The following is a 27,257-nucleotide window of genomic DNA, read 5'->3' on the forward strand; positions in this document are numbered from 1 at the left end:
AATATCAGATGATGATTTCCTGAGCCTGTTTCACCTGCAGACCAATTTTATTCTGACTGCATCATCAGAAAATACCAAATGCTGTAGACCATTTCAACTGGTTTAATATTACTCTACCCAGACAGGATATGATTTGGAGACGCTGGTGTTGGACTGGGGTGTACAAAGTTAAAAATCACACAACACCAGGTTATAGTCCAACAGGTTTAATTAAGCTAGTGTGCTTCCAATTAAACCTGTAGGACTATAACCTGGTGTTGTGTGATTTTTAACTTCATACAGGATATGAAAATACTCAGTTAAATCATGGATGATGGAATCCAAACATGCAGCTCATGTTAACATTCCTGTCTATCAATATTTCAGTTACTTCTTCAACTGGAGACACAGAAGGAATCAATGCACCTTGTGTGTATTATTAACCTCAGTAATGAGGGAAGTGTTGAGTTTGAATGCATTTCTCTCTCTCCCTTGGATGAGGCTTTTAGCTTAATCACATGATCCATTATGGATATTTAATGCCATCCCTTGTTGCTGTTCAAAACTCATTGTTTCAAATACTTTTCTTTAAGTTTTGGAGATGCCGGTGCTGGACTGGGGTGTACAAAGTTAAATCTGCTATAAATCCTGTGTCTTATGATCTTATACTTCACAACCACCCGATGAAGGAGCAGTGTTCTGAAAGCTAGTGCTTCCAAATAAATCATTTGGACTATAACCTGGTGTTGTGTGATTTTTAATTTTCTTCAGGCAATTAAGAAACGCCTTCTGATAATAGTATCTGGACTGTGCCTCATTAATGCTTTCTGGCAAATAATTACACATTGTACTGATCTTCTTTGTAAGAATTTATTTTCAAGCTTCAGTTGAATCCTCCCTGTGATTATTTTAAATGTCTGTCCCTTTATTAATATCATTGAAAACAACCTGTCTCTATTCACCCGTACAATGATTGTAATGAGGTCAGCTAAGTGGACTTCAGAATAAGAGTTCCCTGATTGTGGCTGTTAATCTGGTCCAATCAGTGAGCCCTGGCTGGCAGATAATAACAGAAGTGTCAGAGATTCTGTTCATTCTGAAAGCTGGCGCTGAGGGAACTGGATCAGTGTCGAGGTCTCTCTACATGTAAGTAAAGGGTGACCTGTTGACTTGATACCAGCCTCAATGGAGTTATTTCAACCTCATCACCAACCCTTGGAATCCTGAAGCTGCCATCCAGTAATTTCTCTTCCAGTGAAGCCTCGGACCTCTCAGGTTTAACCTTGTAACTACAAAATGTTTTCCTGAAACCACTAATAAATCTACACTCTATTGTCTTCCATTAGTCTTGATGTCAAAAGTCAAATGGAACACCCTAACTCAGAACATTCTACTTTAATAGTCATACAGCACAGAAACTGAATTGTCAGTCCGACTACTTCACATTGACCATACTCCCCAATAAAACTAATCGCGTCGGCCTGTGCTTGACCCATATCCCTTCAAACATTTCCTATTCATGTACGTATCCAAATGTTCTTTACATGTTGTGACTGTACCTGCACCTATCACTTCCTCTGGAAGTTAATTCCAGACACAAGCCACCCACTGTGTGTAAAAAAATCTCCCTCAGGTCCTTTTTAAAAACTTTCTCCTCTCACCTTGAATTCCTCCTTAGAGAAAAGATCTTTGCTATTCACCTTATGTAATTCATCATGATTTTATAAACCTCTATCATGTCATCTCTCAATCTCCTACGGTTGTGTGAAAAAATTCCCAGCTTATTTTGAGAACATGAACGCTCCATTCCTGGCAACATCCTAGCAATATTTTTCTGAATCTTCTCCAGTGTAATAATATCCTTCCTATAGCAGGGCGACCAGAACTGTACACAATATTCCAGAAGAGGCCTCACCAACAACCTGTAAAACCTCAACATGATGTCCCAACGCCTAGACTCAAAGGGCTGAGCAATGAAGGCAAGCATGCTAAACACCTTCTTAACAAACCTGTGTGTGGCACAAATTTAAAATAATTATGTGCTTGAACCTCTTTGTTCTACAACACTAACCAAGACCCTACCATAATTGTTTTACCAAAATGCAAGACTTCACATTTATCCAAATTAAACTCCATCTGGCACTCGTTAGCCCAAGATCTCCTTGTCATCCTACATGATCTTCTTCACTGTCCACTCTACCATGAATTTTGGTTCATGTATAAACCTGTTAACCAGACCTCCTATATTTTTATCCAAATTATTTCCATAAAATGACAAACAAAAAAAGTGGACTCAGCAATGATCCCTGTGGAACACTGCTGGTCACAAGCATCCGATCCAAAAAACAACCTGCCACCACCACCACCACTCTTTCTCCTGCCATTTAGTCAATTTTGTATCCAATTGGCAGCATCTCTCTGAATCTCATGTGATCTAACTTTATTAATTAGTCCAACATAGGAACCTTGTCAAAGGCTTTACTAAAGTTCAAGTAAACAACATCTACAACTCCACTCTCAACAAACTCAGATTTGAGTGATGTGATTTCTTTCACACAAAGCCATGTTGACGATCCCTAATTTCTCACTTCACCAAATGCACGTAAATCCTGTCTTTCAGAATCACCTTGAAGAACTTACTTACTTACTACTGATATTACACTCACACATCAGCAGTTCCCACGCTTCCCCTCACCGACCTTCTTAAGTAAAGGCATGATGTGAGGTGCCGGTGTTGGACTGTAGTAGACAAGGTTAGAAGTCACACAACACCAGGTTATAGTCCAACAGGTTAATTTGAAATCCCAAGCTTTATCAGGTGAAGTGAAAAGAAGCACACAGTTATAGAATTTATAAGCAGAGAGATCAAAAGATGATACAAATGGTGTAATTGGAGTGTTGACATGCTGAATAATGAGTCTCTGCGGGTGATCAGTGTGTCAGACCATGTGAGCAAAGTGTTAACAGCTGAACTGAGAATGGGGTGCTGCAAAAGCACAACAGGTCAGGCAACATACAAGGAGCAGGAGAATGCAAATGCCTTTCCTGAAAAAACTATTCCCCTGCTCCTTGGATACTGCCCGACCTGCTGCGCTTTTCCAGCAGCACACTCTCGACTTTGATCTCCAGCATCTGCAGTCCTCACTTTCTCCCTATCAACACCTGAACAGCAAGTGAAGGGATAACATATAATCCAATTAACTGAGGCAGAGAGATAATTACAAAAAATTAAAAATAAGGTAGACAATAGACAATAGGTGCAGGAGTAGGCCATTCTGAACTTCGAGCCAGCACCACCATTCAATATAATCATGACTGATCAACCTTAATCAGTATCCTGTTCCTGCCTTATCTCCATGACCTTTGATTCCACTATCCTTGAGAGCTCTATCCAACTCTTTCTTAAACGAATCCAGAGACTGGGCCTCCACTGCCCTCTGAGGCAGAGCATTCCACACACCCACCACTCTCTGGGTGAAGAAGTTTCTCCTTATCTCTATCCTAAATGATCTACCCCGTATTTTTAAGCTGTGTCCTCTGGTTCGGGGCTCACCCATCAGCGGAAACATGTTTCCTGCCTCCAGAGTGTCCAATCCTTTAATAATCTTATGTCTCAATCAAATCCCCTCTCAGTCTTCTAAACTCAAGGGTATACAAGCCCAGTCACTCGAATCTTTCAACATAAGATAGCCCCGCCATTCCAGGAATTGACCTCGTGAACCTACGCTGTACTCCCTCAGTAGCCAGAATGTCTTTCCTCAAATTTGGAGACCAGAACTGCACACAGTACTCCAGGTGTGGTCTCACCAGGGTCCTGTACAGCTGCAGAAGAACCTCTTTGCTTCTATACTCAATCCCTCTTGTTATGTAGGCCAGCATGCTATTGGCCTTCTTCACTACCTGCTGTACCTGCATGCTTACCTTCATTGACTGGTGTACAAGAACACCCAGATCTCTTTGTACTGTCCCTTTACCTAACTTGACTCCATTTAGGTAGTAATCTGCCTTCCTGTTCTTGCCACCAAAGTGGATAACCATATATTTATCCACATTAAACAGCACCTGCCATGCATCTGTCCACTCATCTAGCCTGTCCAGGTCACCCTGTAATCTCCTAACATCCTCATCACATTTTACCCTGCCGCTCAGGTTTGTATCATCAGCAAATTTGCTAATGTTACTATTAATACCATCTTCTATATCATTAATATATATTGTAAAAAGCTGCGGCCCCAGTACTGATCCCTGCGGTACCCCACTGGTCACCACCTGCCATTCCAAAATGGAGCTGTTTATCACTACTCTTTGTTTCCTGTCAGCCAACCAACTTTCAATCCAAGTCAGTACTTTGCCCTCAGTACCATGCGCCCTAATTTTGCTCACTAACCTCCTATGTGGGACTTTATCAAAGGCTTTCTGAAAGTCCACATACACTACATCCACTGGATCTCCCTCGTCCATCTTCGGAGTTACATCCTCAAAAAATTCCAGAAGATTAGTCAAGCATGATTTCCCAGGAACCCCATCCCGGACAAACATATAAATAGAAAGCAGGAGACAACAGCTTCGCTTCACTTGGAGGTCACCACTGATGATGTTACCTAGCCAGGTAATGAAACGTCTGGATATCGAACCTACAGCTCAGCGAGCAAACCCACACCCTAAACCTCAACCTGAGCTACAAACCTTCACAAATCTTGCAAAAATGATTTCCCCTTCATAAATCCATGCTGACTCTGGTGCTGGTGCTGGAGACAAACCAAATGACTGGAATAACAAGATAGGTACGAGAGTCACATGTTGAGGGTCTAACCAAAGTTACAAGTAATCCAAAACTGTACAAACTAATTAAGGTAGAGAGATCGTAACATGTTATCAAGGTGATTGTGTCAAAACAGTACAGTAAGGAAGATTTTACAGACACAAAACAATGTGGGGGGAGGGGGTTACATGTAGCATAACATGAACCCAAGATCTACATAGCCTTCAACATGTCATCAATAATCATGAATATCTCGCTAAGATCATCCCTACGTCTCCACTTCTTGCCTTCAAACAAACGCCAAACCTTAAACACACCATCACTCACAGCAAACTGCCCAGTCTTCAAGACAGCATCAACCACAAACTATACAATCCTGCCATGGCAACCTCTGCAGAACATGCCAGATCATCGACATGGATACAATATCACATGTGGGAACACCACCCACCATGTACACGGCAGATACTCATGTGACTCGGCCAATGTTATCTATCTCATATGCTGCAGGCAAGGATGCCCCAAGGCATGGTATATTGATGATACCAAGCAGAGACTATGACAATGCATGAATGTAGCCCCCCACAATAATCGCTAGACAAGAATGTTCCTTCCTAGTCAGGGAACACTTCAGCGATTAAGGATATTCAGCCTCTGATCCTTGGTAAGTGTCCTTCAAGATAGCCTTTGAGATACATAACAATGCAGAATCGCCAAACAGAAACTGATAGCCAAATTCTGTACCCATGAAGACAACCTTAACCATGACCTTGGGTTCACATTGTGCTACATGTGACCTCACCACACTGCTCTGTATTTATAAAATCTTCCTTACTATCCTGTTTTGACACCATCACCTTGATAACATGTTACGATCTCTTGACTTTAATTGGCTTGTACAGTTTTGGATTACTAGTTCCTTTGGTTAGACCATCAGCATGTGACTCTTATACCTATCATGGTATTCTAACCATTTGGCTTGTTTCCAGCACCATCTTATTTTTAACTTTTTTGTTATTATCTCTCTGCCTTAGTTAATTGGATTATAGGTCATCCCTTCACTTGCTGTTCAGCTATTGACACTTCACTCTCACCATTTGACACTTTTGATCACCTGCAAAGGCTTATTATTCAGCCTATTGACACTCCAGACACACTATTTGCATGATCTTTTGATCTCTCTGCTGATAAATTCTGTGCCTATGCACTTCTCTTGACTTCACCTAATGAAGGAGCAGCACTCCAAAAGCTTATGTATTCAATTAAACCTGTTGGACTATACCCTGATCTCATGTGATTTTTGATCTTAAATAAAGGCACAACATTAGCCACTCTCCAGTCCTTGGACATTTCGCCTGTAGTTAGAGATGATATAAATAATTCTGCTGGGGTCCCTGCAATTTCCTCTCTAATTTCCCACAATGTCTTGGGATAGACCTGATCAGCTCCTGGAGATTTATCCAAGATTCATCTCAAGATTCAAACTTGTTGATCTTCAAGGGACCCTACTTTCTTTCTAGTTGCTCATTTTTTTCTTAATGTACTTGTGGAATCTCTTTGGATTATCCTTAACCATATCTGCCAATGCTATCTCAGATGCCTTCTTTGCCTTCCTGACTTTCAGTAAGCACTTCTGGCATCATGCCATTATTTTGGAAGCTTGACTCATTTATATCCAAATGGTCTGTTCTCCCTGTATTCCATGAGACCTAGTCTTACTAATCAGTGGGGAACATTTCAAACGCCTTACTGAAGTCAATATAGATCACATCAACTACTCTGCCCTCATCAATCATCTTTGTTACTTTTCAAAAAACTCAATCAAGTTTGTGAGACATGATTTCCCATGCACAAAGCCATGTTGACTATCCTTAATCAGTCCTTGCCTTTCCAAATACATGTACATCCTGTCCCTCAAGATTCCCTCCAACAACTTCCCCACCACTGAGGTCAGGCTCACCGGTCTATAGAGTATCCTACTTTCAAATGAGTATGGGTTCATAGCTCCTTGAAAGTGGAGTCTCAGGTAGATAGGATAGTGAAGAAGGTGTTTGGTTTGCTTTCCTTTATTGGTCAGAGTATTGAGTACAGGAATTGGGAGATCATGTTGCGGCTGTACAGAACATTGGTTAGGCCACTGTTGGACTATTGCATGCAATTCTGGTCTCCTTTCAAAGAGAAAGATATCGTGAAACTTGAAAGGGTTCAGAAAAGACTTAAAAGGATGTTGCCAGGGATGGAGGATTTTACCTATAGGGAGAGGCTGAACAGGCTGGTGTTTTTGTCCCTGGAGCATTTGAGGCTGAGGGAAGACCTTATAGAGGTTTACAAAATTATGAGGGGCATGGATAGGATAAATAGACAAAGTCTTTTCCATGGGATTGGGGAGTCCAGAACTAGAGGGCATAGGTTTAGGGTGAGAGGGGAAAGATATAAAAGAGACCTAAGGGGCAACCTTTTCACACAGAAAGGTGGTATGTGTGTGGAATGAACTGCCAGAGGAAATGGTGGAGGCTGGTACAATTGCAACATTTAAAAGGCATTTTGATGGGTATATGAATAGGAAGAGTTTGGAGGGATATGGACCGGGTGCTGGCAGGTGGGACTAGATTGGGTTGGGATATCTGGTCAGCATGGACAAGTTGGACCAAAGGCTCTGTTTCTGTGCTGAACGTCTCTATTACTCTATGACTACATAACTGTCAGTATTGACAAACTTCCTGGCAGATGAATAATGTTGATGGATGGAGAATGGTCTTTCAGGTGACTGAATAATAAGTATCAATGGGACATTTTGGCAGTGCAGTCTTACCACTGCGATAGTAATCTCGATTCCCACCCTAAGGCATGGACAAACATGAGTTTACAAAATGCTACACTAGCTCATGGAACCTAACTTCAATTGATAAGTCTGGAATTGAAGTGTCAGTATGGTTGACCCTGAGGCTAAAATTCACTGTTATAATGGTTCAGTAATGTTCTTTATAGAAGGAAACCTGCTGTCCTTACCCCGGCTGGTTTACATGCGACTCCAGACACACAGCAATGTAATTGATTCTGAAATGGTCTAGGAAGCTATTTAATTCAAGGTCTGGGATTGGGCACATCCCTTACCTTGGAACCTTTCCGGTGACATGTCTTACCCCGAAAATGAAAGAAAATCTAGGAAAGCTTAAACAGAAAGATTTTTCTGCTCGGGAGCGTTTCACACAAAACTGCACAAAATAACGATTTTCATTACCATTTCAACTTTTACTTTATTAATCTCTGAGTTCAGTGTGATGTGTTCTATCAATGTGAGATAACGATAGTGCTGGGAGTTCTCTTCTTAAATGTCACACTGTGCTTAATAAAAACATGCAGATTGAGTGCAGTAACAACCAGATGCCACATATTCTTGACTGCTCCATATATATAAACCCTCAACATTATCACACTCTGTTACCTCACAGGATATTCAAGGATCATAATTATTGTCCTACTCTCAAGTAAAGATAAATTTTCCATTCTTTCTATCTCCATCTATTCTAATCTCAATAGATTGTGATCTGGTGTGTACTGTTTGAAAGGGCAGTGGAAGCAGATTGAGTGATAATTTTCAGAGAGTGAAGGAGTTGCAGCGTGAGAGTATCATTCAAAGAGCTCTCTCAGACACAGTTAGTGGAATCACCACATTCTGCATTATATGATTCTGTGAAATGCCACTAGACTCTTGAAAAATAGGTATCAATTGTAACAACACCCAGAGAGGGAATATGAAATATAATTGCAAATGTGATCAAAAATGAGCTCTGAAGTTTTGATGAAGAAGCATTTTCTGAAGGATTGAAAGGACTGACACAAATAGTGGGGTAAAGCAATGTGGAAGAACAGGAGGTTAGAGCCAGGGAATATTGACTGGAGACTGCAGGATATGGGGAGCAGAGAGTGTGCATTCATTGGAGGAAAGCGAGGAGAGGGGTACAAAGCTGACATTGTGAATCAAACAGGAGATTGTTTGTGGAGTTTTGGACAAATTGGTGAATGAAGAGTGGCAGATTACACTGCAGCAAGACACACACTGCTAATTCTGAATGAGCCTCTTTGGGAGATTGTCAATGGGGTGGAGATGGAAAAAAGCTGTCTTTAAGATAGTATGTCACTGTGTCATAGAGGACTCAGAGGCAATCATCGGCTTAATTTGAACTGGATAGTGTAACTTAAGTCAACTGAATTAGTGACAAGGTATGTATGAGAGCAGTGGACGGTAGGACGGGATCAGTAAGACTGGTGTCAGTCTTGGCAATGCCAAGCTGCAGGAAGGTGCATCGTCCATGGTTTAATTTCCAACCAAGAAAGTTGAGAACACAAATCAGGCAAAGATTCCTGCAGCTTAATGTTCATAGGAATCCTTCCGGCTCCTGGTTTTGCCAGGCCCCTGGCTGGCCCTGGGCTAAACTAGAAGGTGAAGAAACTTCTCTCCTTTCTTCAATCTGTTCTGTTCCCAGTATTTCGCTCTCTCTTCATCAGGGTCTGTTTTCAGCCCTACTGCTTTCTTTCACTAACTTTGTTGTTTGGGCTTGGACTACCAAGTCCTTTCCTGGATGGTCTTTACCTTTCACAGGCTTTGCATATTCAGAATAAAATACAAAACAAATCACTAAGTTTCACCATCATGGCAGTGGATTAGGATGCACTAAAAGGAGCTCCTCCGCTTCTTCTGTTTATTTCCTGAGTTTGCTCCTTTTGTGCCATTTTTCCCCTCTTGGTGTTCACTCCTGAGGGAGAGTGGGTTGGAGGCTTCTGAGTAGAACGGGATTGGACCCGAGGCTGGAGGCCTGTGTGGAGTGGGTATGGCCCGGGGGCTGGAGGCCTGTGTGGAGTGGGTATGGCCCTGGGGGCTGGAGGCCTGTGTGGAGTGGGTATGGCCCGGGGGCTGGAGGCCTGTGTGGAGTGGGTATGGCCCGGGGGCTGGAGGCCTGTGTGGAGTGGGTATGGCCCTGGGGGCTGGAGGCCTGTGTGGAGTGGGTATGGCCCGGGGGCTGGAGGCCTGTGTGGAGTGGGTATGGCCCGGGGGCTGGAGCCTGTGTGGAGTGGGTATGGCCTGGGGGCTGGAGGCCTGTGGGGAGTGGGTATGGCCCAGGGGCTGGAGCCTGTGTGGAGTGGGTATGGCCCGGGGGCTGGAGGCCTGTGTGGAGTGGGTATGGCCTGGGGGCTGGAGGACTGTGTGGAGTGGGTATGGCCTGGGAGCTGGAGGACTGTGTGGAGTGGGTATGGCCCGGGGGCTGGAGGCCTGTGTGGAGTGTATGCCGTGGGGGCTGGAGGCCTGTGTGGAGTGGGTATGGCCCGGGGGCTGGAGGACTGTATGGAGTGGGTATGGCCCGGGGGCTGGAGGCTTGTGTGGAGTGGGTATGGCCTGGGGGCTGGAGGCTTGTATGGAGTGGGTATGGCCCGGGGGCCTGTGTGGAGTGGGTATGGCCCAGGGGCTGGAAGCCTGTGTGGAGTGGGTATGGCCCGGGGGCTGGAGGACTGTGTGGAGTGGGTATGGCCCGGGGGCTGGAGGACTGTGTGGAGTGTATGCCCTGGGGGCTGGAGGCCTGTGTGGAGTGGGTATGGCCCGGGGGCTGGAGGACTGTGTGGAGTGGGTATGGCCCGTGGGCCTGTGTGGAGCGGGTATGGCCCAGGGGCCTGTGTGGAGTGGGTATGGCCCAGGGGCCTGTGTGGAGTGGGTATGGCCCGGAGGCTGGAGGCCTGTGTGGAGCGGGTATGGCCCAGGGGCCTGTGTGGAGCAGGTATGGCCCAGGGGCCTGTGTGGTGTGTATAACTGCTGGATTGCGGACTGGTGCAGACGGTCAATGTTGTGCGAGCCCCGCCAGACCACATGAGGAAGCCGTTCGCACGGATCTACTGGGACACTGTAATGCTTATCTTTTTGACTTTTTTCTCAATTTTCAAACTTATACAATGAACAACAGTAAGCAATATAACTTGTTTTCCTTTCTTTTTTCCTTTATCTTTGTATTTTGTTGCTGCTTGGACTTAAGATGGCACTGTGTGGAGTGACATTGTAAAATTTTCAGTGTACTTCTGTATTTTTGTACTCATTCTAATTCAGTGATTATCTACAGACGATTATATTTCCATTACTCCAGCATTTGCAAATTCTACTATTTGCAAATTGCCAGAAAATTGTCCCACAGGACCCTTCCCATCAAACTGATCTTTTCAAATCTGCTTGGTCAGTACTCCCTGCTCAGAGCTGATATTCCTCAGATTCTGCATAGTTCCTTCTTCTCGGTTTGAATCGTCACAGTCCAGAAGGCTTTTCTAGAAACAACAAAACACACCCCAGAGCCTCTGAAAATCTCCCTTGATCTTTAACCTTACCTCCGTATTTATTCAGATCTTTCTCTCTAGATCTCATATTCCCTATCACACCTTCTGGTTTGTGGCTGGCATGCATTCAAGATGAGAAGCATTACAATGTCTGGAGGAAATGAGAAATGTTCACTGATATTGCTGAAACACAGTTGTAAATATGCTCTGCTTCCTAGCCATTGTTTTAGTTGAGAACTCAAAGAAGTTACTTACCGAAAACAAATCAAGGAGGAACACATAAGAAGCTGGCAAGGACAGACTGAAAGCACAAAGTATGCGAAGAATTTAAAAATGTAACATTTGGTTGAAACAAATTGCTGGAGTTGTGTTGCCATGGAACATAAACAAATTCAAATTCGGCCAATCAGTTTAAAATATGCCCTGGATACCAAAAGCATATTGAATTTGAATTTTACTGTTTGGGATGGGATCAAACAAATGAAATGATTCAATGTTTTGGGGTATAAAACTGGACATTTTGAACATTTAGGGGGAGCCTGCTAGCTCTCTGAACGGTACCTGTCCAAAAGTTGTGCAGCAGAAGACCGAAGTAAAGATGACCCAGGAATAAACCGAGGAAAATCTACAAAAGAGAATCAACAGCTGGCTGGTTTTTTGAAATGTGATTATTTTTTGTGAATTTTAATTGGGGTTTAAAATCTGATTGAAGATTTGTAGCTCGGGTATCCGTTGTTGTGGTTCTGCTCGCCGAGCTGGAAGTTTTTGCTGCAAACGTTTCGTTCCCTGGCTAGGGAACATCATCAGTGCTGTTGGAGCCTCGTGTGAAGCGCTGCTTTGATGTTTCTTCCGGTATTTATAGTGGTTTGTTCTTGCCGCTTCCGGGTGTCAGTTTCAGCTGCAGTGATTTGTATGTGGGGTCCAGGTCGATGTGTCTGTTGATGGATGTTCTTGCCGTTTCCGGGTGTCAGTTTCAGCTGTAGTGGTTTGTATATGGTGTCCAGGTCAATGTGTCTGTTGATGGAGTTTGGGGATGAATGCCATGCTTCTAGGAATTCTCTGGCTGTTCTCTGTCTGGCTTGTCCTATGATAGTGGTGTTTTCCCAGTCAAATTCATGTTGCTGGTTGTCTGAGTGTATGGCTACTAGAGATAGCTGGTCGTGTCGTTTTGTGGCTAGCTGATGTTCATGCATGCGGATTGTTAGCTGTCTTCCTGTTTGTCCTATACCATGCAAGGACTGCACAAAACACTATATAGGACAAACAGGAAGACAGCTAACAATCCGCATGCATGAACATCAGCTAGCCACAAAACGACACGACCAGCTATCTCTAGTAGCCATACACTCAGACAACCAGCAACATGAATTTGACTGGGAAAACACCACTATCATAGGACAAGCCAGACAGAGAACAGCCAGAGAATTCCTAGAAGCATGGCATTCATCCCCAAACTCCATCAACAGACACATTGACCTGGACACCATATACAAACCACTACAGCTGAAACTGACACCCGGAAACGGCAAGAACATCCATCAACAGACACATCGACCTGGACCCCACATACAAATCACTGCAGCTGAAACTGACACCCGGAAGCGGCAAGAACAAACCACTATAAATACCGGAAGAAACATTAAAGCAGCGCTTCACACGAGGCTCCAACAGCACTGATGATGTTCCCTAGCTAGGGAACGAAACATTTGCAGCAAAAACTTCCAGCTCGGCGAGCAGAACCACATTAATCGGGGTTTTTTAAAATCGGACCAGTACTGTGTAGTGGGAAGTAAAAGATATAGGTTTAAGAGAAAGGACTTATAAATAATTGTTTTAATGCTTTCTTTTGGATTTAAAGAATAAAATTGTTAATTTTTACTTTAAATAGCGAGATCTGGGATAGTTCTTTGCCTCTGTAAATTTAACAGATTAAAGCATGAGGTGAGCTTCTCTGTATGTCAGGTTTAAATTAGCAGAGGGGTTTACCCACTACCTCAACCTTAACTGTAATCAACAAGGGAGTATCCACAAACTACTTGATGAGAGAATTTCAAATATTCATGACACCTTTTGCAATTTCACCTCATCACATCCAAATTGACTAGACCCTTACCCCCCAGACTGTGCCCCTAGTGTTTGTTTCCCCCTTCAGGGAATCTCAATCTCTTAGCCTCAACATTTGTTGAGACCCTTAACAATCCTGTATGGTTAATGACATGAGATAAGTGTGATGAAGGCTTATAATATTTTATTATAATTCAGGAACTGGGGATCCAAAGTAGAAGTAAATCAGTCTTTGGTTTTAATTTCTGTGAAAAGCGTTTCTTTTTAAGGTCAGAATTGCATTTATTTTTAGCATTGGGTTAAAGAATCATAGTTCCAAGAAGACACGTGACTTAAGTTAAACACGAACATAAAGAAATAGGAACAGGAGGAGTCCATTCATTCCCTCGAGTCTGCTCTGCTGTTCAATTAGATCACAGCTGATCTGTTTAAGTTCCAAACCACACATTCCATTTAACCCCGATAACCTAATGAACAATGACTTATTGACCTTTACCTAATGAACAATGATGACCCTGCTTCCACTGCCTTCCTAGTTGGACAGTTCCAAGGTCAAAATCTCTTCACTGGGGTGGGGGAGCCCAGAACTAGAGGGCATAGGTTTGGGGTGAGAGGTGAAAGAGACCTGAGGGGCAACATTTTCAAATAGAGGGTGGTACGCGTATGGAATGAGCTGCCAGAGGATGTGGTGGAGGCTGGTACAATTGCAACATTTAAGAGGCAGCTGGATGTGTATATGAACAGGAAGGGTTTGGAGGGATATGGGCCGGACACTGGCAGGTGGGACTAGATTGGGTTGGGATATCTGGTTGGCATGGATGTGTTGGACTGAAGGGTCTGTTTCCGTGCTGTACATCTCTATGATTCTATGACTCTATATGACTCTCTGAGTGGCAAAGTTTATCGTCAGCTCAGTCCAAAACATGCACTGACTCCTCATTTTAAAACAGTCTTCACATCTGAACAAGAGTTTCCTTTGTCATAGATTCATAAAAACTAGGCCATTGAGCCACATCCACCATTCAATAAGATCATGACTACTTTTCTACCTGAATGGTATAGTCTCACATTTTCCCTAGATGCCTTTAATTTTCTTGAATAAATTCAGTGGCTTGGCCTCCACAACCTTCTGTGATTCACTACCCTCTGCATGTGGAAATATTTCCTCATCTCAGGTCTACAGGGCAACCTCAATTATCCAAACAACACGGGCAGGAAGCATTTTGTTCATATAATTGCATATTCGGATAAGAGTTTACCCAATCACCGGGACCTTGAGATCTTGTTTGGATAATCCGACATTCGGATAAACAAGGTTGCACTGCAAGTGGTCAACTCCATATCCAAAGACTGTGTACCCTCGGTTTCTAATCTGTCCGGCACTGTAAACATTTTATACGTTTCAATCAGATCCACTCCTATTTTTCAAAAGTCTAGTGAATACAGAGCCAGTCAAACCAATCTCTCCTCAGAGGACAATCTGACCATCCCTGGTGTCAGCCTAGTCAACCCTTGCTGCACTCCTTCTATGGCAGGTATATCTTCTCTTAGGTAGGGAGACCAAGACTAAATGCAACACTCCAAGTATGGTCTCACCAAGGCCATGTATAACAACAGTAAGACATTTCTTCTGAACTCAAATCCTCTTGCAGTGAAAGCTAATGCACCATTAGCTTTCCTAATTGTTTGCTGCATCTGTCGGTCTACTTTCATTGAGTGGTGTACAAAGACACCCTTTTCTTTAATTTGTTGATAGGATGTGGGTGTCATTGGCTAGTACAGCATTTATTACCCATTCCTAATTGTCCAAATAGCAGTTAAGGGTCAGCGATATCACTGTGGGTCTGTAGTCGCATGCAGACCAGGAAAGGAAGGCAGATTTCCTTCCCAGAAGGGTCTGAGTGAATTGGGTGGGTTTTGGTAACAATTGACAATGGTCACATGGTCACCAGGAGGCCAGTTCTTTATTCTAGATTTTACTGAATTCAAATTTCACCATCAGTGATTGTGGGTTTCAAATCCTTGTCCCCATAGCATTGGTCTAGGCATCTGGATTACTAATTCACTGACATTAGCACAGTGCAACTGCCTCCTCATAACAGAGTATAAACCCAATTTACTCAGTCTCTTAACATAGGACAGCCCATCAGCCAGTTCAGTGAATCTCAGCTACTTTGCCTCCTACACAAATCTATTCTTCTATAAAATTGGAAATCTGGATTTTACACAGTATTCCAGACACAGTCACACCAAATTGTAGCAAGCCAATTTATTCCTGTTCTCCAATCCCCTTGCAATCATGTTTGGTCAATATACCATCTGCTTTAATTACTTGCTGCACTAGTCGCTAATTTTCTGCATTCCTATTATAAGTGCATCCAAGTCTCTTTGAAAATCAACTCCTATAAATTTCACACCATTTTAAAACATTCTGTTTTTCCAATCTTATTATCAATATGACTAACATCACACTTTCCTACATTATATTCATATGCCACCTTGCTGCCCACTCACTTGTCTATATTTCTTCACAGCCTCTTACTGTCCTCCCCACAGCTTCCTGTGAAACATAGCTTTGTATCATCATATTTCTCTGCATCTTCATCAAAATTGTAACTACCTGGAGCCCCAGCATGGATTATGGTGACACACTAGTCATAGCCTATCAATGTGACAGTGACACCCTTACAACCAGTCTCTACTTCCTGTCTCTTAATCAAGACTTTGTGCAAATTAATGTATTACTCCAAAATTCCATGAGTCCTTACCTTGCAATTAACATTGTGTGGGGCACCTTATCAAATTACCTTTTTGGAATCCAGTAACACTACATCCACTGCTTCTCCTTTATCTATTCTATAAGTTACAGCCTCAAAAAATTCTCAAAGTTTTCAAACTGAATTTACCATTGGCAAAACCATGTTGACTTGTTCTAATCATACAACGCCTTTCCAAATGGATCCTTAATGAGTTTTTAAAAGAATAGATTCTAGAATTTTCCCATCTATGACCTAACCCATAGGAGTAGAAGTAGCCACTCAGTGAGATCATGGCTGATCTGACAATCCTCAGCTACATTTTCCTGCCCCTTTCCCCAAAAACCTCGATTTTCCTATTGATTAAAAATCTATCTCCACCATGATTTTATTGATAAACCCAGCCTTGACAGCCCTCTGAAACAAAGAATTCCACAGATTCACAGACCTCGGAGAGAAGAATATCTTATCGCTGTCGTTAATATATAACAGCTCATACCGAGATGATGCCCTTTAGACCTGGACTCTCCCAAAGGGAAAACAGCCTCTCCCATCTATTCTGTCAAACCCACGAAGAATCTTGTATGTTTCAATAAGGCCACCTATTTTTCTTCTAAAGTCCAATGAGTATAGGCCCAATCTACTTAACCTTTTCTCATTAGAAAATCCCTCTATAACCCAGTATCCGTCTCCAATGCCAGAATATCTTTCCTTAGAGAAGGGGCCCAAGACTGTCCACAGTATTCTAGCTCTGGTCTGATTAGTGCCTGGTATAGTTTTAGCAAGAGGTCCCCATTTTTATACTCCATTCCCTTGGAAATAAAGGCCAACATTCCATTTACCTCACCTATTACTCGCTGAACTTGGATACTAGATTTTGACAGTCAAAAATCACAGACCATCAGATTATAGTCCAACAGATTTATTTGGAAGCACTAGCTTTTGGAGCACTCCTCCTTCATCAGATAGCTACCAGTCACTCTGTGTGGTCTCTGTGTACACAGGAGAAAGTGAGGACTGTAGAAGTTGGAGGGTCAGCGTCGAAATGTGTGGCACTGGAAAAGGTACAGCAGGTCAGGGAGCATCCGAGGAGCAGGAGAGTCGCTGTTTTGAGCATAAGCCCTTTATCAGGAATTTTGGGGGGGCGGGTGGAAGGGGGTTGAGAGGATCTATCACAATCATTTCTTACCTACATCCACCTATTGTTATCCCACTTACCTTCCCCCCAGGCCTAACCCCATATTTATCTCTCAGTCCTTGCCCCCCCCCCCCCCCCCAAACATTCCTGATGAAGGGCTTATGCTCAAAACAGCGACTCGCCTGCTCCTCGGATGCTGCCTGACCTGCTGTGCCTTTTCCAGTGCCACACTTTTCGACTTTTTTCCTGTCCAGGAACAGTGGGGGACAGAGCAGAGGTGACGTTGGAAACCAGGAGGTAGCTGGGAAGCTAAACCCGAGATACTACACGTGTAGTATCTCCCTCCCGCCTCCGTTCCTCTAACCAGAAGAAGAGATAAGGGTTATTTTTTCTTTTCTTTCATATATTTAAGTGTATTGCTTGTTTTTAGGTTGTTGAGAAAAAGCTAAGCTTACAATGGCAGGGGACTTCAGACCCGTGGCATGTGCCTCTTGCCTGATGTGGGAGCTCAGGGACGTGTCTGACGTTCCTGACCCTTACACTTGCAAGAAGTGTGTCCAGCTGCAGCTGTCTGACCACATGACAGCTCTGGAGCTGCAGATGGACTCACTGTGGAGCATCCGCGATGCTGAGGAGGGTGTGGATAGCACGTTTAGTGAACTGGTCACACTGCAGGTTAGAGTTGCTGAGGGAGACAGTGAATAGGTGACCAAAAGGCAGAAAAAGAGTAAGAAGGCAGTGCAGGTGTTCCCTGCGGTCATCTCCCTCCAAAACAGGTACACCGTTTTGGATACTGTTGGGGAAGATGGCTCACCAGGGGAGGGCAGCAGTTGCCAGGATCATGGCACCGTGGCAGGCACTGCTGTTCAGAAGGGCGGGAAAAAGACTCTTAGGGCCATAGTCAGAAGAGATTCTATTGTGAGGGGAGTAGATAGGAAGTTCTGTGGCCGAAAACGGGACTCCCAGATGGTATGTTGTCTCCAGGTGCTCGGGTCAGGGATGTCACCGATCGGCTGCAGAGCATTCTAAAAGGGGAGGGTGAACAGCCAGTTGTCTTGGTGCAAATAGGCACTAACGATATAAGTAGAAAGCGCGATGAGTTCCTGAAAGAAGAATTCAGGAAGCTCGGACAGAAGTTAAAAAGGAGAACCTCAAAGGTAGTGATCTCGGGATTACTACCAGTGCCAAGTGTTAGCCAGGGTAGAAATGAAAAAATAGGCAGAATGAACACATGGCTTGAGAGATGGCTGAGGAGGGAGGGGATCAGATTTTGGAACATTGGGACCGGTTCTGGGGAAGGTGGGACTAATACAAATTGGACGGACTACACCTGAACCAGACTGGAACTAAAGTGCTTTGGGGAGTTTTTGCTACTGCTGTTGGGGAGGTTTTAAACTAATGTGGCAGGGGACTGGGAACCAGAAGAGAAGACTAGTAGACATTGAGGTGGAATCTAGAGACTGTAAGGATCATGAAGTTATCATTACCAAGGGGAAGAGTAGGCAGAGAGCAGGTGAATGCAAAAGAACCGGTGGCCTGAAATTCATCTACTTTAATGCAAGGAGTACAGTGGGTAAGGGATATGAACTTAAGGCTTGGATTGGTGCTTGGGAGTATGATGTTATTCTGATCACAGAGACTTGGTTGAAGGAAGGGCATGATTGGCAACTAAATGCTCCAGGACATAGATGCTTCAGACAGGACAGGGAGGGAAGTAAAAGGGGGGAGGAGTTGCATCGCTGGTCAGGGATGATACCACGGCTGTGCTAAAGGAGGACACTATGAAGGTCTTGGGTAGTGAGGCATTATGGGTGGAGCTGAGAAGTAAGAAGGGTGCAGTTACATTGTTGGGGCTGTATTACAGACCTCCCAACAGTGAGTGTGAGGGAGAAGAACAAATAGGGAAACAGATTATGGAAAGATGTAGAGGCAACAGGGTGATGGTGATGGGAGATTTTAATTTTCCCAACATTGACTGGGATACACTTAGCGTCAGAGGTCTGGATAGGGCAGAATTTGTAAGAAGCATCCAGGAGAGTTTTCTAGAGCAGTATGTCAATAGTCCGACGAGGGAAGGCACCATATTGGACCTGGTACTGGGGAATGAGCCAGGCCAAGTGGTAGAGGTTGCGGTGGGGGATTTCTTTGGGAACAGTGACCACAATTCTGTAAGTTTTAGAATACTCATTAACAAAGATAAGAGTGATCCTAAGGGAAGAGTACTAAACTGGGGCAAGGCCAATTAGGCTTGGAAATTGTGGACTGGGGGCAGCTATTTGAAGGGATATCCACATTTGATATGTGGGAGACTTTCAAAGATAGGTTGAAGGTAGTGCAGGACAGGCATGTTCCTTTGAAAACAAATCAGAGGAAAGGCAAGATTTGTGAACTATGGATGACATGAGAAATCGTGAAACTAGTCAAGAGGAAAAGGGAAGTGTACATAAGGTCCAGGCAGCTAAAAACAGAACGGGCCCTGGAGGGATATCGGAAGAGTTGGACCAGTCTTAAACAAGGAATCAATTGGGTAAAAGGGGTCATGAAATAGCTTTAGCGAGCAGAATTAAGGAGAATCCCAAAGCCTTTTGTTTGTATATAAGGAGCAAGAGGGTAACAAGAGGAAGGATTGGTCTACTAAAGGATAATGAAGGAAGGTTGTGTGTTGAACCTGACAGAATGGGTGAGATTCTCAATGATTGCCTTGCATCAGTGCTCACTGAGGAAAGGGACATGATGAATATTGAGATGTTTGATTAGTCTGGATCACGCTGTCAAAAGGAGGGAAGATGTGTTGGGTAGGTTAAAGGATATTAAGTTGGACAAATCTCCAGGACCGAATGGGATCTATCGCAGGTTGTTGAAGGAGGTGAGACAGGAAATAGACAGATATCTTTGTAACAGCTTTATACACAGGTGAAGTGCCAGAGGACTGGAAGGTTGCTCATGTTTTCCCCCTGTACAAGAAGGGTAGTGGGGATATTCCAGGTAACTACAGATCAGTGAGCCTGATGTCAGTGGTGGGAAATTTGCTGGAGAAGGTACTAAGGGATAAAATCTATTTATATTTGGAAAAGAATGGGGTTATCAATGACAGGCAACATGGTTTTGTGCAGGGAAGATCATGCCTTACCAACTTAATAGAGTTCTTTGAGGAAGTGACCAAGTTGTTAGATGAAGGAAGGGCTGTTGATGTCATATACATGGACTTTAGTAAGGCGTTTGTTCAGGTTCCCTGTGGTAAAAAAATGGTGAAAGTGCAGTCACATGGTGTGCAGGGTGTTCTAGCTAGGTGGATAAAGAACTGGTTGAGCAACAGGAGACAGAGAGTAGTAGTTGAAGGAAGTTTCTCGAAATGGAGAAAGGTGACCAGTGGGTGTTCCACAGGGGTCAGTGTTGGGGCCACTGTTGTTTGTAATATACATAAATGATCTGGAAGAGGGCACTGTTGGTTTGATCAGCAAGTTTGCAGATGAAACGAAGATTAGTGGAGTAGCAGAAAGCATAGGGGACTGTCAGAGAATACAGGGGAATATAAATAGACTGGAGAGTTGGGCGGTGAAGTGGCAGATGGAGTTCAATCCAGACAAACGTGAGGTGATGCATTTAGGCAAGACTAATTCTAGAGTGATCTAAACTGTAAACGGAAGAGCCTTGGGAAAAGTTGATGGGCAGAGAGATCTGGGAGTTCAGGTCCATTGTACCCTGAAGGTTGCTGCACAGGTGGATAGAGTGGTCAAGAAGGCATATGGTATGCTTGCCTTCGTCAGACGGGGTATTGAGTATAAGAGCTGGCAGGTCATGTTAAAATTATACAAGACTTTGATTTGACCACATTTAGAATATTGTGTACAGTTCTGGTCGCAGCATTACCAAAAGGATGTGGACACTTTGGAGAGAGTGCAGCTTTATCCCAGGGTGAGGGATTCAATAACGAGAGGTCACGCTTTCAAGGGAAAAGGTGAAAAGTTTAAGTGGATACATGCGGCAAGTACTTCACACAGAGGGTGGTAGGTGCCTGGAACTCGTTGCCAGCAGAGGTGGTAGAGACAGGCACGGTAGATTCATTTAAGGTGTGTCTGGACAAATGCATGAGTAGGTGGGGAGCAGAGGGACATAGATGCTTGGGTATTAGGCGATAGGTTTAGACAGTGGATTTGGATCGCCACAGACTTGGAGGGTCAAAGGGCCTGTTCCTGGGCTGTAAATTTTCTTTGCTCTTTGTTCTTTGTATATACAGTCAATGTGTGCATGGGCACTCTGCATGGACACATCATACACAATCTGTGCATGATCACTCCTTATGGCTGTGCTTACATGGTCACTCTGTATGGCCACAGTGTGTACCTGGTCACCGCATGATCTCTGTCATTGCCCTCACTCTGTGCATAGTGACTGCACAGTTATTGTGCAGGCAATCAGTGTGCAACCAGAACTATTGACCCCTCTTAGGGTAGAGGGTGATCTCAGCAAATCCCCCCAGTGGGTCTTGCTCCCTGTTGAGCCATGGGGGTGGGATTGATCTGAGAACAGTGACCAGGAGACTGTGGGAAAGGACTGACACTGCCACCTACAGGTCAGTCACTGCTGCTGCAGCCTGACCCACATGTGAGAGCGGTAGATGTTGCAGGATACATTTACTACTTGTGCTGTAAAGTGCTTCTTAAATACATTTGAAAATCAAAAAATATTTCTCAGTCTTTATGGCCTGTACACTTTCTTCTAATCAATCATCAATTCCTTGCGATTGAATGGGATATTGTTGGAAACTATATTTTCGTGTAAGCTCACTTATTTTATGAATCTGTTTTGCCTTTTTTCCATGGATTAATAAAAAGAGAATCTGATTATTTGTCACGGAGAAGGGGTTTAGGGTGGGTGGAGTTTGGGAGAAGCATGTGAAATATGTTTACTGACTGAAAATCTTCCATCCCACCTTTCCATTTGGGAATCCCATATCCAGGATCAAAAACCAGTGCAAAAACTTCATTTTGGAAAACAGTGATGACTTATACCTCAGCATATCAGAGATCTTGACCTTCCGAGATATCGTCAAAAAATGATTACAGTTTGCTGATCAACAAGGAAAATACAAACACACTTAGTGCAGAGTGAGAGCAGTATGTGCAGAGGAACACCAAATCTTTCTGAGCAGATAAAGTGACTGTGAGAAAGGACAACACACATTGACTTCACAGAGTGACCACACAGAACAATAATCATGTACAGAGAGTGAACTACTCACTGAAAGTGACCGTGTCCAGATACTGTGCAGAGTGACCATGTACACCTCTCAGGCTAACTGCAAAAACTGACCACACACTCAAAGTTGATCATAATTAGACCCAAAATTTGCAATATCAGCTATTCAGACATGAGATACTTGGTTCATTCATTCCCTGTAACAACACTTTGTAAAATATTTCCTTTCTGATGCTATTTTAAGATTAAAGTGAACAAAAACATCACCATAAAGGAGCAGAGTAACATTTACTCCATAATGATTAAAGATTGTATACAATAGATTCCATAAAATGATAGAAATATGAAAATCGCATTTTGTAAAAAGGGTATCCAGCCAAGATCTCGATCCCCTGTAGTGCCAGAAGACTGAATGAAGTCCCTCTTCCACTTCCCCACAGTAACCAGTTCCTACCTTCGCATACAATAATTTTATCACTGCTTTCCCCACTGCACCATCCTCATACTCCCTGACCTCTGCCCTGATACCACTCCCCAATCCCCTACAACCCGCACCCATATCTGAGACTATACTCACTTAAAGTAAACTGTGGCATTGAGGAGCCGTTGCAATGCTGGAGTCAATGGGAAAAGATGTCACACAACTGCCTAGCAATGACCATTTTCAACAAAAAAAACTAACCATTGCCCTTTTATATTGATTACAATCACTGAAATCCCCACTATCAACAACCTGGGGTTTACCATTGAGCAGAAAATCAACCAGACTCACCATTTAACTATTATAACTCCAAGAGCAGATCAGAGGTTGGAATACTACAGCAAGTAATCAATTAAACATTCCCTAAGCCTGTCCACCAAGATGTACTTCTGTAATTCACCAAACCTCTTTTAACAGCATCTTTCAAACCCAGGACACTACCATCTGGAAGGAAAAAGGCAGTAGATACATGGGAACACCAAAACCTGCAAGCTCCTCCCTCAGCTACTCACCATACTAACTTGGAAATATTTCATAGTTCCTTCAGTGTCACTGGGTCAAACTCTTGGCAATCTCTCCCAAAGGGCAAATGGTCTGCAGCAGTTCAGGAACACAGCTCGCCACCAGGTTCTCGAGGGCAATAATCATTGGCCCAGCAAGTGACATGCCCAAATGAATTTTAAACAAGGGCTGATATTAAAAAGTTCATCACACCTGACTTGCTCAGATAATCAAGATGAAGTTTGTAAAACACCTTTTCCTGAAATCAGATGTTGCTTTGAATATTCCCAGTTCTAAAGTTAACAATTACTGCCATCATTCTGAATTCAGGTCCCCACAACAGTAGTAGAATGCAATTACCTTTTAGCAGCTGTCCCAGGTCGATAATACCTGGTACAGGACACACCATCCCAGCAACAGTAAGGGTCTCTAGCCAGGCAGCAGTCAGTGCAGGCAGAGCCATACATATCACACTGATGAATCCTCAACTGAGCAATACCGGACTTTGAGCCAATGTATAAATTTTGCTGGATTAAATAAAAGATAAGTTATTCAGAACTACAATCATCATTTCTTTGAAGTAATTAATGTTATAAAATAATTTATGTGAGAAATTGTTAATGAAAGCAAGACATAATATCATCTGTGACCTATACAGATACACAGATAGTTTTGTCTCTGCCTAGTGCAGACACTCAACTCAGCACCATTTGTAGTTTGTACAGACACAGACTGATTGAATCACAAAATCATAGAATCATAGATTGTGCTGTACATAACCAATGCAGACACAGACAATTTGACTCAAAAGCAAAACAAAAAAAACTTGCAAATGCTGAAAAACTGAAACAATAATACAATAACTGCATCAGTATCTTGAAATGCTGTTAGACCCCATAATATGTCATTTTTACATTCTTCCATGAGGCACTGGCAGAAGCATACGTGTAATTTTCATTCACAGAATCTATGAATTTCCACCATCATCTGATTTAACGAAATGAGAGCAGAATTTTGCTTCTTCCCAAAACAGCTTGAAGCCTGAGGAGGAAGTACACTCCCTGCTTAAAATTAGCCTTGTTCAAGGAGATGGTTTATTAATTGCCATTTCAGTAAGAGAGTAAGAAAACAAATGTAAGGTTTAGCAAACCGGAATTGAGCAACGTCCTTGAGGTATACAAGGGAAGCAGGAAAGAAATTAAATAAAAATTAGGAGGGTTACAAGGGTCCATAAAATGCCCTTGGCAAGTAGGATTAAGGAGACTTCCTCAGCATTTTATACCTATATCAGGAACAAAAGGGTAACTACAGAAAAAGGTGGGTGCACACAAGAGCAAAGGATGGAATTGATGTGTGGAGCCAGAGAAATGGGCGAGGTCCTTAGTGAGTACTTGGCATTGATATTCACCAAGGAGAAGAACATGGATGATGACAAGATTCGGGGGTTTTACATTAATATCATGGGACATGTCAACATTAAGGAGTTGGTGGTGTTAGATGTCTTGAGAAACATTAAGATAGATATGTCCCCAGGGCCTGATGGGATCTAATGCAGGATACTGAATGAGGCAAGAGAGGAGGTTGCTGGGGCCTTGAGATATTTGCATTTTATTTTGCCACAGGTAAAGTTCCAGAAGGCTGGAGAATTGACAATGTTGTTTCTTAGTTTAAGGAGGACAATAGGGATAATCCAGGAAATTATAGGCCAGTGAGCCTTACATTAGTGGGAGGTAAATTATGGAAGATGATTCTTTGGGGCGGAATTTACTGACATTTGGAGAAAAATGGACTTACTGAGGATTGTCAGCATGGTTTTGTGCAGGAGAGGGTTTAGAGACATAGAGTCAGAGAGATATAGAGTTGGACAGCATGAAACAGACCCTTCGATCCAACTCGTCCATACCGACCAGATATCCGAAATTAATCTAGTCTCATTTGCCAGCATCCGGCCCATACTCTTGTAAACCCTTCCTACTCATCAATGCCCCTTAGATGTGGTAATTGTACCAGCATTCACCACTTCCTCTGGCAGCTCATTCCATACACGCACCATCCTCTGTGTGAAAACGTTGTCCCTGAGGTGCCTTTCAAATCTTTCCCTCTCACTCTAAACCAATGTTGTCCAGTTCTGGACCCTCCCAACCCCAGGGAAAAGATCTTGTCTATTTATCCTATCCATTCCCCTCATGATTATATAAACCTCGAAAAAGTCACCCCTCAAAATAGCCCGAAATCTATTCAGCCTCTCCATATAGTTCAAACCGCCCAACCCTGACAACATCCTTGTAAATCTTTTTGTAAACCCTTTAAACTTTCACAACATCCTTCCAATATGAGGGAGACCAGAATTGCACACAAGATTCTAAAAGTGGTCTAACCAATGTCCTATCCAGCCGCAACATGACCTTCCAGTCCTGTACTCAATGCTCTGATCAATAAAGGAAAGCATACCAAATGCCTTCTTCATTATCCTATCTACCTGCAACTCTACTTTCAAGGAGTTATGGACCTGCACTCCAAGGTCTCCAAGAGACCCAGGATGCAGAGCTGGGCTCAGAAATAGCAGATGGAGTTCAACCTGGATAAATGCGAAGTGATGCATTTTGGAAGGTCGAATTCGAATGCTGAATATAGGGTTAAAGACAGGATTCTTGGCAGTTTGGAGGAACAGAGAGAGCTGGGTGTGCAAGTACATAGATCCCTCAAAGTTGCCACCCAAGTGGATAGGGTTGTTAAGAAAGCATATGGTGTTTTGGTTTTCATTAACAGAGGGATCGAACTTAAGAGCCGTGAGGTTTTGCTGCAGCTCTACAAGTCCCTGGTGAGACCACACTTGGAATATTGTGTCCAGTTCTGGTCGCCCTACTATAGGAAAGATACAGAGTCTTTGGAGAGGGTGCAAAACAGGTTTACCAGGATGCTGCCTGGACTGGAGGGCTTGCCTTCTGAAGAAAGGTTCAGTAGGCTCAGACTTTTCTCTCTGGAGAGAAGGAGGGAGAGAGGAGACCTGATCAAGGTGTACAAAATAATGAGTGGAATAGATAGAGCCAATAGCCAGAGACTTTTCCCCAAGGCAGGATTGGCTGGTATGAGGGGCCATAGTTTGAAGATATTAGGAGAAAGGTGTGGAGGGGACATCAGAGGTAGGTTCTTTACACAGAGAGTTGTGAATGCATGGAATGTATTGGCAGTGATAGTGGTGAACGCAGAGTCATTGGGGACATTTAAGCGACTGCTGAACATGAACATGGATAGCAGTGAGTTGAGGGGTACATAAGTTATTATATTTTACATTAGGATTAAACCTCAGCACAACATCGTGGGCCAAAGGGCCTGTTCTGTGCTGTACTTTTCTATCTTCTAAACTTCTGTCAGGTCACCCTTCAGCCTCTGATGCTCCGGAGAAAACAACCCAAATCCATCCAATCTCTCCTTACAGTTAATCCACTCCAACCCAGGCAACATCTGGGAAACCTCTTTTGCACTCTCTCTAAAGTGTGGCAACAAGATTGCACACAATATTCCAAATGTGGAAGAACTAAAGTTTTATGCAGCTGCAATATGACTTGCCAACCTTTACACTCATGCCGTGACTGATGAAGGCAAGAATGCTGTGTGCCTACTTGTATTATCCACCTTATCCACTTATATTGTCACTTTCAGGGAACTATGGACTCACATCACAACACCTCTGTTTATACCAATGTGCCTGAGGGTCCAGCCATTTACTGTAGATTTTTCGCTTGCATTTGACCTTCCAAAATGCATCACCTCAAACTTGTCCAGATTAAGCTCCAGGTGCCATTTCTCTGCCCATCTTTCCAACTGATCTATATCCTTCTGTATCCTTTGACAGACTTCCTCACTATCCACAGCTTAACACCACTATTCAGTCCTCCAGTCAATAAAAAACCTCTCCACAACTACCCTCTGTCTTCTACGACCAAGCCAATTTTGTATCTAACTTGTTAACTCATCATAAATTCTATATAACTTAATGTACTGGACCAAACTACCTTGAGGGACCTTCTCAAATGCTTTAGCTAAGCTCATGTAGATAAC

At 43.3% G+C, this 27,257-nt stretch overlaps 1 protein-coding gene across 1 annotated transcript in view; it reads right to left on the reverse strand.

Moving 5' to 3' along the window:
- Positions 1-27,257, reverse strand: part of LOC132826828 (semaphorin-3E-like) — a 328,532-nt gene that overhangs the window by 21,334 nt on the left and 279,941 nt on the right. The window contains exon 14 of the mRNA XM_060843075.1: positions 23,556-23,722. Within this exon, the coding sequence (XP_060699058.1) occupies positions 23,556-23,722 (167 nt within the window). The remainder of the gene's footprint in view (positions 1-23,555; positions 23,723-27,257) is intronic.

The sequence above is a fragment of the Hemiscyllium ocellatum genome, chromosome 23 (assembly GCF_020745735.1).
Source record: "Hemiscyllium ocellatum isolate sHemOce1 chromosome 23, sHemOce1.pat.X.cur, whole genome shotgun sequence".
NCBI lineage: Eukaryota > Metazoa > Chordata > Chondrichthyes > Orectolobiformes > Hemiscylliidae > Hemiscyllium > Hemiscyllium ocellatum.